We start from the raw sequence: 18,383 nt of genomic DNA, 5'->3' as shown, positions 1-18,383 counted from the left end.
GTGGTGCTTTATGCAGACCGAGCGTGAGGACATGGGGCGCTGCCCATGATGAGGTCTGACTCCTGATCAAGGTCTAAGTGGAGGTCAAAGGCCAGTCCTCCCTCTGTTATCACAGTGGTTGCATCCCCCGGAAAATTCAGGGGGATGCAACTGTGCCAACAAAATATATATTATCTAAGTGGAGCGTGGAGTGGGGTGCTAGGCCCCCAAAGCGGTAAACGATGCTGCTGTCGCCATGAATGTCTGCAGGACCCTGGAAGCCAAGGAGGATGAGGGACAGGTCTTCGCTGGGTAGGGCCGTTCCCGATGTGTAGCGTCCATTGTCTCCGCCACTAAATGGCTACCCAAAGGGTCCCCTTCCCCACATTTGCAAAATGTGCTCCCTCAGGGGAAATGCTGGCCCCATGGAGAACCACTGCTTTCACTGCATCACTAGGTGGTAAGCGATGAAAACGCCAATGCAGGTGTGCACCCTGAAATAGCAGGGCACTCACAGTAGCAGGTGTGAGCTGGCCAGTGGGGGCATGCGCGTGAACCGTCAGAGGGTCGCGGAGGAGGTGATAGAAATCAGACCGGTGAGGGCCGCATGCAGCAGGGTGGGGGGGTGGGGTGAGTGCTTAGAGGTACCCGGGAACTTTAGGAGGGATGGAAACGGTCTATATCCCAGTGGAGGTGCTCCTGGTATATACAGTTGGCACAGTTTCTGGAATTGTACACTTAAGATTTGTGTTTCATCATATGCGTGCTTTACTTCAATTAAGAAAACCCCAAAAGAGTGAAAACACTGGAAGATTCTTGTAGAGACTGTCTGGTCCTCTGAGACTCACCTGTAGTCACCACTCTGAGAAGTGGGACTTCTCAGCCGACGAGAAGGCAGTGCTCGGGGCATTCTGTCTCTCACAGTTGACTTTTTGCAAGTCCTGTGTGGCCGGACTCAGTTCAGAGCCTTTGGCAAGTGTCTGCGCTGGGGCTGTGCTTCAGGGTGAGATTCTGGAAGGGGCAAGGCAGTGCGCTTAAAAGGTCACCAGGGGTGGAGACCAGAGTCACTCCCATCACCGGGTCTGGTTTCTCTTGTCCAGGAGCCCAAGGAAGGCAAAGTGGAGACCTTGTCAAACTCCAGCCTAGCGGTCAAGCCCACTCCTGTCTGTAGCCCTCTTGTGATGGTGATCACTCCCTCTCTGCCTCATTTTCCCCTTTGCCCTTAAAACCCACGTGACACCACCAATCTGGTGGCTTTGAGCCGTGTAAGAGCTGAATAACTTAGATTTCCTAGCAACACCAGAAACCTCTGTGGCTATTTTTACTTTATCTTCATGTCCTGTATGTGATACCCTTATGATGAAAAAAAAAAAAAAAGCAACTTTCCTTGCCCCGTTTGGGTAAATAAGTCAAATAGTTCTGTGAGCTAGGCTTTTGGATCTGTCCCCCGAGAGGAAAATCACCAACATTTCAGGGTTTTTTGGATTTTTTGAGAGGATAAGTGTTCCTTTTCCCTCTGTGGTGGGAGTGGTTTTGTATGCTCAGAGTCGTGGAAAGCTTTTTCTCGGGGGAAGATCCGTGACAGCCATGCCGACCACATAGTCAGGGTTTAGGATGTCTGTGTGTTTATCATCTCTGCAGAATGGGAACAGTCATCATGTCATGTCAGGGGGCACACCGTGGCGACCACCAGGTGGTCACGTTCACGTTCTCCTTCCCCGTATGGAGCCGTCCTGGGGCCCCGTCCATCCTCGGGGCTGGGCTGCTCTGTGTGTCTGGGCTGGTGGGTGTGAGTCTGTGGGACCCCAGTGCTTCTGTTTCTCGTGGTTGGGACGGAATGGAGATGACCGTGGTGCTTCCGTAAGATAGTGCCTCGCCGAGTTTACCTCCAAAATGCTCCTCTTGGGAAGCGAAGAGTAGACGCTCAACCCAGCACTCCACAGTATCACCTTAAGAGAGAGTTCTTTACCTCATGTTTTATCTCTTGGAGACCTTTCTTTCCTCTTCATGACATAGCCCTGCATCCTCTAATATAAAAATGATAGCTCCCCCTAGAAAAGCTTCAGGGAGAATCCTTACCCCTGGAAGACGGGCTCTGAGATCCCTGGCCGTCTGCAGCTTCTCTGGGCAGGTATTCATGGCTCTAGTTTAAAAACACAAGGACTTGTGTAAGCACAGAATTCTCAAGTATTTCCCACCATCGTGTAGTTCCCTGGCTTTATGAGTTCCGAAAGCTGACATTTTTGGTCTGAATAATATCGACTGTTTTATAGCTGGTTGAATGCTGTAACAGGTGAACATCATAATCATGAACTTCATTTTAATACCGTCATCCATTCCCTGTGCACGTCTCCACTGATTTTCAATAGAACACGTGGGTGGTGCCATTTCACGAGCTGAAGAACCTGCCTTACAGCCCTTGCTTTCCCCATGGGCTCATCCACTGTGACTTCTTAGTTATAGGTGAATCAGTTGGAACGTCATTCTCTGAATATTTTCCCATGATGTCCGATATACATGGAGGCCACGTTGATTAATGTTTGGGATGAGAAGTTGTAGGAAATAATGCTGTCCGTGTCTTTACGCGGCGCTCAGTGTGGAGAGTGAGTAGGCGTGAGGTGGAAACGTGGAAAGTACCGTTAGGATTTCTTTTTGTATTTAGGAGGCGGGGCTCTGCTACTTAAGGTCCCTGGAAGAGGATGGGGCCCCTAGTGTTGTCATGTCTCTCCTTGGGTTTCTCCAGAAACTTCCCTTAGACCTGGCAGGAGAGGTCCCACCCAGGCCCTGTACTTTGGAGGGTTCTGTTCTGTTTCTCAGAGCCGGCTGCTGGCCTCGGCATGGCTAGGAGTCTGTAGGGCCAAGAGGATGGTCCAGGGGCCCAAGAGCCCTGGAATTCCCTGCCCAGATAACCTGGACTTGGATTCCAGGGCGTGTGCAACCCTCTTTCCTGGGTTGTCCACTGGGGACTCCACTGCCTGAGGGCCTGCCTGGTCTGCAGAGTGGCCAGGGCCAGACGGGAGGATGTCTGCCTGTATGCACACTCAGGGCCCTCACAGTATGGGATGGAGCTGGGGGCAGGCCGGGGAGTCAGGCTTGGAGGTTACTGTAGATAGAACTGCTCAAGCCCCACTGGGCACTGCCCCCTGTAGACCCTGTGTGGGACGGTGCAGCCCGGACCCTGGGCCCACGCAGCAGTGTGTCTTCATGCATGTGGGGTGCATCTGCTGTGCGCCACCTCAGTCCTCTGCGTGGCTTCTGTCCTGGAAGGCAAGAGTCACAGAGAGGGGGAATTCCTCAGAAACACGAAGGAAATTCCTTAGAAACAAGAAGGAAATTCCTCAAGAATAGGAAGGCCTTACTAGATGCTCTGTGGCCACGAACTAGGAGCACATGCCCTGCCCCGCCCTTCACGGGGGCTCTGGGACTTGTGGAAATCCCTTGGGTTCTTAGGACAGCACCCCACCCCCATGTCTCTTTTCCTTTGTCTGCACTGGGTGTGGAACTTCTTGCAGTGACAGGAAGGCGCTATGGATAAAGTCAGTCCTTCCCGGAAGGGGGGCTTTGGTTGGGGCCAATACACTCACTGTAAATTCTGATGCTTAATCTCTGTTCTTATAAATGAGCTCACGTTGAAGTTTCTCATTCTGGGTCTAGGAGGAAATTGCTCTGTGCCTCACATTTGTACTTTCGCTTTGTCTTTAATAAGCCACTAGCTTTCTATGTATGTTCCATGTACCACATAGGCATGCTGTGATGTACTAGTTTCCAAACGGCATCACCAAAAGGCAATGGGAGCTGGGCTTGGGGCGCTCACAAGGGCTCACTTTTGCAGCGAGCGTCGTAGAAAGTCGCGCCTCGTGTTTCCACTCCACGGTGCACTGTCGTGAGCGGGCCAGGCTGCTGGAGGTGGGGTGAGTAGCCGAGGCCTGTTGACCTAGGCCCCCCACGACGGCCCTGGGTCGGGCAGCGGGGTACCTCAGTGCACTGCTGCACCCCTGCGCATCAGCTGGAAGCTGCTGTGGAGAGGATGTTGGCAAGTCTGGGAAACTTCATACGTGGCATAGGCATCGCTGCATCGAGGCAGGAAAGGGGTTAGAGGGCTGTGGGGTGTCCTTCCCTGCAGAAGGTTTCCTGGACCTTCCAAACAAATCTGGTCCGCTTGCCCATCCACCCCTCCCCCAGTCTGTTAATTTCTCCCAGACGTCGTCCACGGGACTGCCATCAGCTGCGGTCATTCTGGGCCACACGGCTGGAGGTGGGGAGGGCCCTTTGCTGGGCCTGCAGACGGGAATATCTGGGAGGCTGGTCTTTGATCTTGTGTCCTGTTATGATTCATGATGGCGAGCTCTGACACCCTGATGGGACGCCCTGTACTTTCTCTTAAGTCCAAAGTGAATAACAAGGGTGGCAATTAGCACATTTAGTCTAAGAAGAATGTTTGGCGTTGAATTAGGCTGTTTTATCCACTGGGCATTAAAAGGCCTTATAAGCTTCTCAGAGGCCTAAGGAAATGATTCAGACCTGAGAAAAAAATATGACACTCCAAAACACTAAAAGGAAGCTGCAAAACCAGGGAATGAATGGTGAAACTTCTAGAGGATGTCACAGTAGGGCATTCCCAGCTCAGCTTTTTAGAAGTTATCTTAAGTTATGTAATTTGGAATGCCAGTGTGTTAATATGCTTGGTGCAAAGGAAGAGTGAAGATTCTGAGGGGATGACTGTTACTAAACAGGGCCTGGAAGGTTTTCCTGGCATCTGGTGTGTTTCCCTGAGCATTATTCTCCAGGTGCGTTAAGTGGCCAGGTGCGTTAAGAGGTGGTTTGACTCATCCCTGTGTGCAGCAAAGTGCCAGGTGTGTGCGTTTAATCAAAACGAACTAGAGGTTGTCATATAGATGCTATAGATACTACGTATAAAATAGATAACTAATGAGAGCCTACTGGATAGCACAGGGAGCTCTACTCAGTGCTCTATGCTGACCTACATGGAAAGGAAATGCAAAAGAGGCGATATATGTTTACGTAGAGCTGATGTACTTTGCTGTACAGCAGAAACTAACACAACATTGTAAAGCAACTTTACGCCAATAAAAATTTAAAACAAAACTAGGGGTTGTCAGCCTCCGTATTCTTCACCCCTGACTTGATTTTCTCAAAGGACTGTGGAACACGTGCTCTTTAAACAGGTGACTCATCTTTGTAAGCCTGTTTTGTTTCGTTGGACCCCGTGAGATCCGTGTGGTGGTCGGGGACTTGACGTTCCTTGTTCCAGCTCATGCCTGTGTGTGCATTTCCTTCCCCAGGTAGATGCGCCCCCTGAAGATGGTGACTCCTTCCTAGGGAGCAGGTCACTTCCTACGAGACAAGGCCTCCTCCACAGTTACTGGGCTGATTCACCCCAGGGGCCCGCCGGCCTTTTCTCGTCAACAGCTGAAGTCCTCCACCCTGTTTCAGGTAGTTCTGGACTATTTCCCATTGTATACAAAATATTTTGGTTTTGGCGGTACATTTTTCTTTGGGACATCTCTGACTTCTGAAGGGGTCTGTGAAGCCATTAAGAAGCACTGCTGGGCTTCTCTGGTGGTGCAGTGGTTGAGAGTCCGCCTGCCGATGCAGGGGACGCGGGTTCGTGCCCTAGTCCGGGAAGATCCCACATGCCGCGGAGCGGCTGGGCCCGTGAGCCAGGGCCGCTGCGCCTGCGCGTCCGGAGCCTGTGCTTCGCAATGGGAGAGGCCGTAACAGTGAGAGGCCCGCGTACCGCAAAAAAAAAAAAGCACTGCTCACCCAGTTTCTCAGGGTTGCCTCCCCCTCAGCTTCAGCTGTGACCATGTGACGGTGGCTCCCAGTGCAGGTCTGAGCTGCCTCAATTCCAGATCGTCCCGGGTTCCATGCCCACGTCACTGAATTTCCACCTCACAATCGAATTCTTGATTTCTGTTACATGGTCTCAGGAGACCCAGGCCGGTGGTGCCGTGAGCGACACCCCCAGGCATCTCCTCGGCTGTGTGGGTGCCGGAACCTTCCCTCCTCACCTGCCCTGCCCTTGCTGGTCCCACCTGAGGGAATCAGGGCCGGTGGGTCCCAGACCCCTTCTCTGGCTTGCCTCTGAGTGGGACTCAGATATGCCCCCTTTCGTCTGTCTGTCACTGCTGGCCACTCATGCCTGCATCCCTGCTCGTCTACAGCCCTTCCCCAGACACCTCTCCCGTTTATATTCCACATGAGTGCCAACATTTCCTTAAAAGATGAAAATCTGATCGCGTACCACTCTGTGGCTTAAAACCATTACGCGATTGTCTTGCCACCTACAAACGGCAGTCCCAGCTGCTCAGCAAGGCTCTTCGTGTCCTGGGCACTTTCCATCTCTCCAGCTTTGCCTCTTGGCACCTCACTTTTTTTTTTTGGCCGCACCCAGCACGTGAGATCTTGGTTCCCCGACCAGGGATCGAACCTGCGCTCCCTGCAGTGGAAGCGCAGAGTCTCAACCACTGGACCGCCAGGGAATTCCCGGCGCCTCACCTTTGACTTATGCTCCGGAACATGATGAATCTCCCCCATGCTCTCCCCACCGTGAGGCTCACCCGGTCCAGAAGCCCTCCTGCAGGGCGCATTAGGCCCTGTCTTCCCTCCTACCCGGGGCGTCTCTCTCCCCATGGACAGTCAGTCCCGCATTGTGGTGTAACTCTGCAGACATGTCCACTCTCCCTGCTGGCTGGGGAGCTCCTCGAGCCCCTGGGTCATTATTCCTAGTTTTGTTCCCAGGACCGAGTGTACACACAGGCATGTAGTAGATCTTCAACATACAGTTGTGGTTTGGCAGCAAATGAATAAAGAAATGAATGGATACCTGAGAACATTTTACCAAAACTTACATCTCTCATCAGAGCACAGGGTGACTTAACGATAACTAATTCAGAGTGTGACCATTTGCCAATGTTCTAAACCCTTCACGTGTGACAACTCACTTAATCACAGCCTTCAAGGACAAATACTGTTATCATCATCCCCATTTTGTCCAAAGGGGGAACTGCGACACAGAGGCTGAACTTTTATCCAGTGTGCCACTGATGGCTATGTGGGATGTATTGCGTGATCACATGTGGCTGACGGCTGAATTGTGACCATCTTGAAGAGCGGGCTCTTGTTTTATATTTCACTTTATTTATTTTGAATTTTAAAAATTATTTTTGTCCCTGGTATACAGGCTGTATAGGTTGGTATACAGCAGAACACAAATGTCGCTGAGGGATTTTCTGATTTGCCCAGCCTTTCAAGGACTAGCAGGGTGAAGGCTAGTCAGGTTTGGCTTCACCCTTGGAATTTTGTATCATTTTGGGACCTACAGGGGGTTTTGTTCATTTTTTTGTTTAGTTTGGCCTTGGATGGTACGTCTTTACCTGCTTCCTCTACACTGTCCGCACTCATGGGACTCTTAACCCCCATCCCATGGCCTGGAGCCAAACCCCTTGCCCTAGGATCCTGGAGACTGACAGGGATTCAGAAGGTCCCCTGCTGAGGGGAAGGGGCTTCTCTCACCCCCCTGCTTTTTCCCCAGAGCAGTTCCAGGGCAGGCGAAGTAAAACCTGGACCCCTGGGGCCGGGCTCCTGCATTCTATGGACTATTAGATAGGAAGGGGTCTATAGTCACCCAGCTCATTGCCAACTGTGCAGACGAGGAAACCGAAGCTCAGGAGGAATTGTGTCCAAGGTCGCACCGTCCTTGGACTTGCAATTCTTAAACGTTGTTTGCCCACAATTAATTTGGAATTACATCTCCAGACACACTCTGTATGAATTCAGCCTGGCACCTTCCTTGTCTTCTCCCCCGCCCACTCATCGAACAAGCCAGAGCTTGTGACTAAATGAACAAACACCTGGCAGAGTTCAGTTGATTTTGTGGTGTCTTTAATAAACTAATGTGAGTAATGGATTGGCCTGGAACAGGTAATCGGGAAATGTTTTAACCCTTTATTTACTTCCTTCTATCATAGAAATTTAAAATACACCTCCTCAGGGTTACAGAAATAGTTAATAAGCCAGACTGCAAGACGTCAAAGCCTCCCATCTTATTTAATAATCTGAATACAGGTTCAAGGTAAATATGATAATAATACTCTTAATCTAGACTAATTTGGGAGAAGGCTAATTTATGTGAGTAAAACGTCAGAATTACAGGATACTTAAGGAATGTGGTCTCATGGCTCTGAGGTAGGTTTCAAGGCTTGAATCAGGTATAGGGATCACTGCACTCATGCTGGGGGTAAACTGAGGAGAATGCGGATGGGGGTGTCTCTCACGCTTAGATTGTCTTCTTTTTCCCTGCATTTGCAGGCAGACCTCAGAGATACTGTGGGTTTGGTTCTAGACCACCACAGTAAAGCTTATATTGCAATAAAGTGAGTCACACGTAATTTTTGTTTCCCAGTGCATATAAAAGTTATGTTTACACTATACTGCGGTGTGTTAAATGAGCAATAACATTATGTCCAAGAAAGCAATGTACATACCTTCACTAAAAAATACTTCATTGCTAAAAAATGCTCACGGTCACCTGAGCCTTCAGCGGGTCATCATCTTTGTGCTGGTGGAGGGTCTGGCCTGGATGTCGGTGGCTGCTGACTGCTCAGGGTGGTGGTTGTTGAAGGTTGAGGTGGCCACGGCAATCTCAAAGTAAGACGACACTGAAATTTGCCACACTGATTGACTCTTCCTTTTGCCTGGACACTTAGAGGCCATTGTAGGGTTGTTAGTTGGCCTGATTTCAATAGTGTTGTGTCTCAGGGACTAGGGAGGCCCAAGGAGAGAGCTGGGGGTACAGCCAGATGGTGGAGCAGTCAGAACACACACACTATTTATCAGTTAAGTTTGCTGTCTCATATGGGTGTGGTTCGTGGTGCCCCCAAAACACATTACAGCCGTAACATCAAAGATCCCTCATCACAGAATAACGTAAACATGAGAGTAACGAAAAAGTTTGAAATATTTTGAGAATTACCAAAATGTGACACAGAGACATGAAGCGAGTGGGCGCTGTTGGAAAAATGGTGCCGATGGACCTGCTCAATGCAGGGGTGCCACAAGTCTTCCATTTGTTAAAAAACACAGTATTTGCAAAGTGCAGTGAAGCGAAGCGCAATAAAACGAGGTATGCCTGTATTTAAAAAACACACTGTCCCTTTTTTTTATACCTTTTAATACCACTTCTTAAGTAGAACATTTTCCAGCTAATATTCAAATGATTGCATGTTACTAATATCTGGGTTTGTGATGTCTTAGTTAAAATATTTTGTTTGCAATTAACTTACGGCTACAGAAAAGAATATAGGCAAATTTCATCTTCTGTAAAATGAAAAGGACAGCGTTTTTTTGAAGCATGAAATTATGCGGTCTGCCCTGGACATTGCCCCTGAGGTCGGGTCGAGGGGATAGCTGTTTCTTTAGTTCATTTTTTCACTCATTCTGTGAGCACTTATCAAGGGCTTCTGAGTTCCCAGCACAGTTCTGGAAGCTGTGAGTGCAGTGATAGGCGGGTCATGGTTCCTGCCCACATGAGGCTCCCTGTCCTAGGGTAACTGCAGTGAAAAGTGCGAAGGCATTAACACAGGTTGCTGCAGGGGCCCAGAGAGAGACGGTCTGGCCAGGCAAGGGTTCTGGGGGCTCCCTGGAGCTGGTGGGAGGAGGGTGACCCCGGCTGAGACCTGCTGGGTGGGGAGGTACCTTCACCACCAGGTGAAGGGTGGAGGGAATAGCAAAGGCAAGGGCTCTGAGGTTGGAGAACTGGGCAAGGTGAAGGCTGACGTATGAACTGGGCATGGGGAGAGGAAGGTGGAGGGTTGAGCAGTCAGAGCCTCAGCACAGAGGACCCGTGTGCTTTGCTGAGGGGTGCGGACTGTTTGGGGTGCACTGGGGAGCCGGTGAAGGCGCTTTGAACCGATCACTTGGTAACTATGAGTTTGTAAGATCCCTGGATTGAATAGAAGCAGTAAGTCCATAGGCAGAGAGACTGATAAGGAGCTAGTTGGCATAATTAATCCAGGAAGGAGCCGGTGATTGTTGAGCTAAAGAGGCATCAGCAGTGGGTATGAGTGAACCGGGCTGGTCTGGTGATCTCCGGAGCCGGACTGTTCAGGGCTGGTGAGAACAGCTCTGGGGATGGCGGGTGTCAGGGTCACTGAGCCTGGGTCGCTCGTTGGGTGGGTGGGAGTGTGGCAGTGCTGTCCCCGTCACTAAGGTGGGGAGCATGGCTGGTGCAGAGAATGAGTTTGGTTTGAGGCCTGTGGAATACTAGGAATTCATAGGTTGTTGAATAGACTTGTGCATAAGTTCACTGGAAGCACGAGATTGGAATTTATTGCATGTAGTTGTAAGGTCCCCCTTCAGGAGCACTGAACAGGAACGTTCAAAAAAGGTAAAGGGGGCCGTACTGAACATTAACTTAATTTGGGCCTGAGAAGTTTAGAAAGGTAGGCAAAATGGAGTGCTTTTTTCCTTTTTCAATTGATATGATTTTAGGGATATTTTATGGATAAAGCCACAGGCGTGCTTTCCTTCCAGCACCAGCCAAATGCCTCATCTGATTACGCCCCCTGCCAAGTACATGGACAGAGTGTTAGGGAATTGAAATGCTAGGTTACCAGGACCTCAGTTTACTATGTAGCCCTATGGCTGATCAATACCTGTTGTAGCTGCTCCTATGTTAGTGTGGCTTCTAAACCACTCGGAGGAGCTGTGGAGGTTTTGTTTATATTTTTGGTTTTCTTTGTGATAAGATGAATACATGCTTATTATAGAAATTTTAGATAAAAAGCCCCAGAGAAGGGGCAAACCAACCAACCACAAGAAGCAACCCAATTTTGATATACTGTTATTATTTCTTTTAGTCTTTCTGGTGCATTTCCATGCAGCTCTACCATTTCGTACAGACGGTTTAGTGTCTTACCTTATAAAGCGAAGGTGTGAGCTTTCGCAGGATCTAGAAGTATGGGGAGACTTTGCAAGTGGGTCCTGGCAGTGGGTACATTCCAGGTGGGGAACACATCCATGTAAGTAGAGGCAAGATGGTTTAGGGTCTAGTGGGTAGTCTATTTTGGGTGTAGCATAGATTAGATTTGGGGGAAATTTAAATGGAAATGAACGTTGGGACAGTTGATGGAAGTTTTGTTAATCTTAAGTTGTGTGAGTTCGTCCCCAGTTCTGTTAAAAATCTTCATTCCCCTTTTCCCCAGTTTGCGTCCAGAAGCATGATCACATTAAGTGATGTAGGGAGACTAACCCATCAGTGTGACTTGCGGGTAAGGGTGGGACCGGGGGGGAGTCCGTGTGTGTAGTTTTAGAGATGTTTGGGGGAATAGTAACATTTAAAATTTTTCTTTCATTCCTCTGTTTCTCCAGGAGAATATGAAAGTATTATTCAGGCTTGTTTGTTTCATAGCTCTACTGACTTCTTCTCTGGAGGCTGGTGAGTTAAGCATTTCCTTGTGTTCCTGTCTGCTAAGAAAATCTGTTATTTAGAATACATGAAGTACCTTGCTGAACAGAGTCATTTTTCTTACGTGTGTCTGTGGATGCCCAAGTCACAGAACTGTATTGCTGGATGTCCTTTCAAGATCTTTACTTTTCATTCTCTCATTTATACATCGGGAAACTGAAGCCCAGTGAGGTTAAGAGCCCAAGGTCATGCAGCTAGTTTCAGAGCAAAAGCTATAGTCCACGTCACCAGTGTCTAGTCCAGGCCTCTTCCCACTTGGTTGCTGCTTGAAGAGTGTAATATGGGAGATCCTGGCTTTCATTCAGAAGAGGTGTTAAAAGCAGTCTTTATGAACCACAGCTGGCAGTTCTGTGTTTTCTCCATTCATTCATTCTTTCTCTTCCCCTCTCCCTCTCCCGCTGCGAACGTATTTAGCTCCTGCCGTGCGCCAGGCACTAGCTGCTGGGGCTACAGTGGTGAATAATCCAGACAGAAATATCTGCCTGGGGTTTACATTCCAGTGGGGGAGAGAGACAGTACATTACATAAGTAAAGATATATTGTGTCATATGGCGATAAGTGTGGAGAGGAAAAGAAGCAGAAAAGTAAAGTATTCACTTTGGGGATTTTTTGATAGTGTGGCCAGAAAAGGCCTCACTGAGAAGTTGACTTTTGAGTTGAACCTGATGGAGCGGGAGGAGGGAGCTATATAGAGATCAGGTTGGGGGTGGGGAAACATTCTAGGCAGCACGTGCCAAGGCCCTGAGGCCGGGAGTACTGGCATGTTCCAGGGGCTGAAATCTGCTGTGGCTGGAGCAGAGGGAGTGGTGAAGGATGTGATACAGGGTGAGGTCATTCAGGTAATGGGGGGCGGTGGAGGTTTGACTGTGTAGAGAGAACCTTGTAGACCTCTCTAAGGATCTTGGCTTGTACTCTGAGGTGGGAAGACTGTGTAGGTTCCCTGTTTAAAACCAGAGAGGTGATCTAACTTTCCTTTCTGTTTTTTTTGGCCATGCCGTGCGGCTTGTGGGATCTTAGTTCCCCGACCAAGGATTGAACCCGGGCCCTCGGCAGTGAAAGTGTGCAGTCCTAACCACTGGACCGCCAGGGAGTTTCCATATTTTAAAGGCTCATTCTGGTTCTTATTACTGTGAACAGATCCTAGGGAGGCAAAGGGAGAAACAGAGAGGCCAGTTAGGAGGCCATTACGGTGATCCAGGCAAGCTATGATGGTAACTTATTCAAGGGTGACAAGGAGAAGTGAGTCGTCAGAGTCTGGATATACTTTGAGGACAGAGCCAGCAGGATTTGCAGAGATTGGATGTGGGTGTGAGAAACAGAGAAGAATCAAGGATGACTAAGGGTTTCAGCCCAAGCGCATGTAAAGTGGAGTTGCCGTTGATGGGAGGGGGGAAGGTCACGTGTTCAGACTGAACATGTTAAAGTTAGCTGTCCATTAGATGTCTAAGTAGAGATGTTGACTAAGCAGTCTGGAGCCAGGGGTTGGAAGTATAAAATTGGAGACCTTGGCAAGCAGCTGCTATTAGAACCCTGAGACTAGATGGGTCTACCTGGGGAGTGAGTGTGGTTAGAAAAGAACTTCAAGGAGTGAACCCTGCAGCCCTCCAGGGATGGGCGGTCAGGCTTCCATTCATCCAAGAACCAGTGAAAGACTGGCCTGAAAGGTAGGAGGAGAACCAGACAAATGTCCTGAAAGCCAAGTGAAGAACGTGTTTCAGGGATGAGAATAACACGTGTCCAGTGCAGATGTGCTAAGTAAGCTGACGTCCGAGAGTTGTCGATTTGATTTAGCAACTTAAAAGTCATAGGTGACTTTGATCAGAGCAGTTTTGATGGAGTGGTGGAGCAAACCCCAGATAAATAGGAGAGTGTGTTGAGCTGAGACCTTAAGGTTTACTCTTTTATCACTGTTATTATTGCTACTGTTACTCCTCGGAGCTAAATACTTACCAGTCCTCCATCAGTGCAGGTACCTTGCTGAGTGCCTAGCCACTTTTATTTCCATTTCTGTTTTTAAATAGCTTTATTGAGGTTATAATAGACATACAATAAACCACACGTTTAAGGTATACAATTTGATGTGTTGACATACATATCCATCCCTGAAACCATCATCACAAGATAATATTGAATTGAGTATTAATTGGTTTGGAGAGAACGGGGCAGCTCAACAATATCAAGTCTTCTGATCCATGAACAAAGTATAGACGTCTTCATTTTTTTAGATCTCTTAAAATTTATTTAAATTTATTTTGTAATTTTCATTGGATCAGTCTGATGCATCCTTTGTCACATTTATCCTAAATTATTCATATCTTGATGCTATTGTAAAAGGCATTTAAAAAAATCCAGTTTCTAATTGTTCTTAGGTAATATAGACACACACATTCAAATTTGCATATTCATATTGTATCCTACAACTTACAAACCCTGTAGGTCTTCGGTAGATTTCCTAGCATATTCTGTATAGAGAATCATGTTGTCTGCAAATAGAGACATTTTACTTTTCTCTTCAATCCGTATGCCATTTCTTTTTCTTGCCTAATGCACTAATTAGATCTGCCAATACAATGTTGAATAGAAGTGGTTAGAGTGGACATTCTTACCTTGTTTCTAATCTTGTATATGATAGCTGTAAGGTTTTTATAGCTGTCCTTTATTAGCTTTAGGAAGTTCCCTTCTATTCCTAGTTTTGTTTTATTGTGGTTTTTTGGGGGGGGATGTTGTGTACATCAATGCACTGTCCTTTTTTGATATATTGTAGCATTCAATTTGCTAAGATATTTTAAAGAAATTTTGCATCTATGTTCACAATGAAGACTGTTTTGTGGTTTTCTTTTCTTGGAATGTCTTTGTTTGGTTTTGGAATTAGAATAATACTGACCTCTAGAGTGATCTGGGAAGTGTTACTGACTCTTCAGTTTTCTAGAAGAGTGTGTGTAAAACTGGTGTTGGTCCTTCTATGAATATGCCAGTGAAGCCATCTAGGCCTGAAATTTTTTTTGTTGTTGGGAGGTTTTTAACTACACTTTCCGTTTCTTTAATACCTGTAGGGCTATTCAGGTTATCTGTTTCTTCTTCAGGCAGATTTTATAGTCTGTACTTTCAAGGAATTTGCCCATTTCATTTAAGTTGTTGAATTTATTGGCATTAGGCTGTTCATAATATTTCCTCATTACTCTTTTAAAATCATTTGAATGAGAGATGTCACCTCTCTTTTTTTCCTGATCAGTATGGCAGGAGATTTATCCATTTTATTGATTTTTCTCAAAGAACTAGCTTTTGGTATCTTTGATTTTTTTCTCTATTGTTTTTGTTTTCCATTTCATTGGTTTTTCTCCTGGATCTATTACTATCCTCTGCTTACTTAGGGTGTAATTTTTTAAAAAATTTCTTAAATGGAATCCGAAGTCATAATTTGAGATCTTTTTTTTTCTTATACATTTAGTGCTATCAATTTTCCTCTAAGTATTGTTTCCTTTTCATGCCGTATGTTTTGATATGCTGTGTTTTCTTTATCATTCAGGTCAAAAGACTCATCTCCTAATCTCCTCCTTTATTTCTTCTTTTTTTTAAAGTTGATTTATTTATTTTTGGCTGCGTTGGGTCTTTGTTGCTGTGCTTGGGCTTTCTCTAGTTGTGGCGAGCAGGGACTACTCTTCACTGTGGTGCACGGGCTTCTCATTGCGGCGGCTTCTCTTGTTGCGGAGCACAGGATTTAGGCATGCGGGCTTCAGTAGTTGTGGCACGTGGGCTCCATAGTTGTGGCTCACAGGCTCTAGAGCACAGGTTCAGTAGTTGTGGTGCATGGGCTTAGCTGTCTCGAGGCATGTGGTATCTTCCCGGACCAGGGCTCGAACCCGTGTCCCCTGCATTGGCAGGTGGATTCTTAACCACTGTGCCACCAGGGAAGTCCCCTTTATTTCTTCTTTGATGCATGGGTGATTTTTTTGTTTGTTGGTTGGGTTTTTTTCAGCTTTTAAATACATGGGTGAATTACTAGATATTTTTCTGTTACTGATTTCTAATTTAATTTCATTGTCAAGAGAGAACATACTTTGAATTCTTTTAAATTTGTTGACTGTTGGGTTATAAGCAGGAATATAGTACATCTTGGTAAGTTCTTTTGTGTGCAGTTAAAAAGAATGTGTATTCTGCTGTTGTTGGGTAGGAGTTTTTGTAAATATTGATTATGCCAAATTGGTTGATAGTGTTGTTCAAATCTTCTATATCATTACTGATTTTCTGTCTAATTGTTGTACTTGTTCTACCAATTATTACGAGGAGACTGTTGAAATCTCAGACTATAATTGTGGGTTTCTCTATTTCTTTTTGCAATTCTATCAGTTTTTGCTTCATGTATTTTGAAGCACTGTCAGTAGGTGAGTAAATGTCTAGGATTACTGTGTACCTCCTGACAAATTACTCCTTTATCATAATTTCATGACTCTTTTTAATCCCTGTTAATATTTTTCACTGTAAAATCTACTTTGACTGATAATAATAAACATTCAAACTTTCTTTTGATTAGCGTTAACATGATATTTCTCTCCCCTCCCCGTTTTTACTTTTAACATATTTGTGTCTTTACACTTAAAGTGTGTTTATGAGTGAGTTCGTGTGTATGTTAGCATATAGTTGGATCCTTCTTTCTTTATCCGGTCTGACTATCTCTGCCTTTCAACTGGGTTGTTTAGACCATGAAAAAAATATGATAATATGTTCGGGTTTTATTTTAGGATCTTGTTTTATTTTCACCTTGTACCATTAATTCTTTGTTATGTGTTTTCTCTTTTCTGCTGCCTTTTGGATTGAGGATTTTCATGATTTATTTTGTCTTCTGGGTTGGCTTATATTAATAACTTAAAAAATAACTACTCTAGTGCCTATGGTATCCATCTATGACTTATCACTGTTTACCTTCAGGTGATACTACACCAATTCACAAATAGTATAAAAAACTTAAAACAGTATATACCTGCTTCTCCCTTCCTGAACTTTGCCTTATTGTTTCCATACATTTTACTTCTTTATATGTTATAAATCTCAAAAGACATTATGTTTGCTTTAAATATTCCGTTGTTTTTAAAGAGACTTAAATAATAAGAAAATTATTTTATGATCACCCAGGTAGTAAACACTTCTGGTGCTATTTATTCGTTTATAGAGATTCATTTTTCATCCGATGCTATTTTCTTTCTTTCTATAGGACTTCCTTACATGTTTTGGCAGTACAGGTGTATGGGTGATAATTTTTGTAGCTTTTATAAATATGAAAAAGTCTTTATTTTGCCTCCTTCTGAAAAATTCTAGGTAGATGATGTTTTTCCTTTTAGTACTTATCTTTATTCTGCCCTCTTCTGGCTTGTATTGTTTCTGGCAAGAAGACCGCGTCATTTTTGTCTTTGTTTGGTGTGCTTTTCTTCATGCTTCTTATGCTTGGGTTTTATTGTGATTTTGGGGTCTGTGGCTACATCATTTTCATAAAATCGTGAAAAATTTCAACTTGTATTTCTTCAACTATTTTTCCTGTTCAACCCACCTCTCCTATTCTTCAGGGATTCTCATTACATGTATTGAAGTTGTGCTGCAGCTAACTAGAATCCTGTTTATTTCATTGTTATTTTTCTCTCTGTTTAGTTTTGAAGAGTTTCTAATGCTATATCTTGTAATTCACTAAGCTTTTCTTCCTGCAGTGTCAAACCTGCCATTAATCACATCCTTTTTTTTTTTTAAAGCCAGCATTGTAGTTTTCATCTCTAGGGGTTTGATTTAGGATTTTTAAAATAATCTCTTTCATTTCTCTACTCAACATGCTTGATCTGGCCCCTTGAACAAGGGGAAAACAGTGATAATAACTATTTTAATTTTTTCCATCTATTCTCTGTGTCATTTATGGGTCAGTTTTGATATGACTGATTTTTTTTCTCTTTATTATGCTGCCTCTTTGCATGCCTAGTAATCTTTGATTGGATGCTAGATATTGTAGATTTTACCATGCTGGGCATTGGATATTTTTTTTATTACTAAAAACGTTCTTGAGCTATGTTCTTTTACAGGGTTGTTACTTGGAAATAGTTGATCCTTTTAGGCCTTGCTTTTAAGCTTTGTAAGTCAGGAGCAGAACAAGGTTTATTCTAGGCCTAACTTGCTCCATCTACTGAGACAAAACCCTTCTGGGTTCTCTACCTGGTGCCCCATGACTGATAAGATTGTCCATTCTGGCTGTTGAGAACAGCCACCATTCCCGGCACGTGTGCGCTCCGGGTATCATCCACTCTAATTCTTGTGGCAATTTTCACTCTGGCCTTGGGGAGCTTTCTTTCATGCTTCTGCTAATTGATACTCAGCTGAAAACTTGAGGGAGATCCTGTAGATCTCCAAAGCTTGCTTACTCTCTGTGTGCAGCTGTAATCTCGCTGGTACTCTGCCCTCCACTCTCTTGGTTGACCTGGATTCCCTGCTCCATCTCCTCAACTCAAGAGAGAACACTGGGTTTTGCCTGCATTTCCTCCCAGCAATGTCAGGGCCTAGAATTGCTCTCTACACAGTAATTTGGGAAAACCCTAGGGCTCGCCTCCTTTGTGTCCTTCATTCCCTGACGTTCGATGTCTTGAACATTGTTATTTCATACACTTTGTGCATTTTTTAGTTGTTCAGGTGGGAGGGTAAATAACGGTTATTCCATCTTTTTACTGAAGCAGCCAGCAGCCAGTGTCCTGCTACCTTATCCCCAAGTTTTAGCTGAGTAAAGAGGGGAGGAGAGAGGTTAAATAACTTGCTCAAGGACACAAGTAGTAAGTGACATCCTGGATTTGACTAGAAATCTTTTAGACTTCCAAGATGATTCTCTCAATCATAAGGCTACTGACACTCTCACGTATAACACAAATTAATGTATTTAATAGTTGGTGTG

General features: G+C 45.6%; 1 protein-coding gene across 6 annotated transcripts in view; it reads left to right on the top strand.

Annotated features, from left to right (window-relative positions):
- Window positions 1-18,383, top strand: part of IL1R1 (interleukin 1 receptor type 1) — an 86,699-nt gene that overhangs the window by 48,171 nt on the left and 20,145 nt on the right. For 3 of the 6 annotated variants that reach the window (XM_073790967.1, XM_073790966.1, XM_073790968.1), the window contains exon 3: window positions 5,283-5,433. In XM_073790967.1, the coding sequence (XP_073647068.1) occupies window positions 5,283-5,433 (151 nt within the window). Of the gene's footprint in view, window positions 1-5,282; window positions 5,434-7,970; window positions 8,075-11,370; window positions 11,438-18,383 lie in introns of all 6 variants that reach the window. The other 3 variants (XM_004322827.4, XM_033838102.2, XM_033838103.2) reach the window with 2 other exon arrangements.

Source organism: Tursiops truncatus, chromosome 14 (assembly GCF_011762595.2).
Source record: "Tursiops truncatus isolate mTurTru1 chromosome 14, mTurTru1.mat.Y, whole genome shotgun sequence".
Lineage (NCBI taxonomy): Eukaryota > Metazoa > Chordata > Mammalia > Artiodactyla > Delphinidae > Tursiops > Tursiops truncatus.
This window is presented reverse-complemented; position numbering and strand designations above follow the sequence as displayed.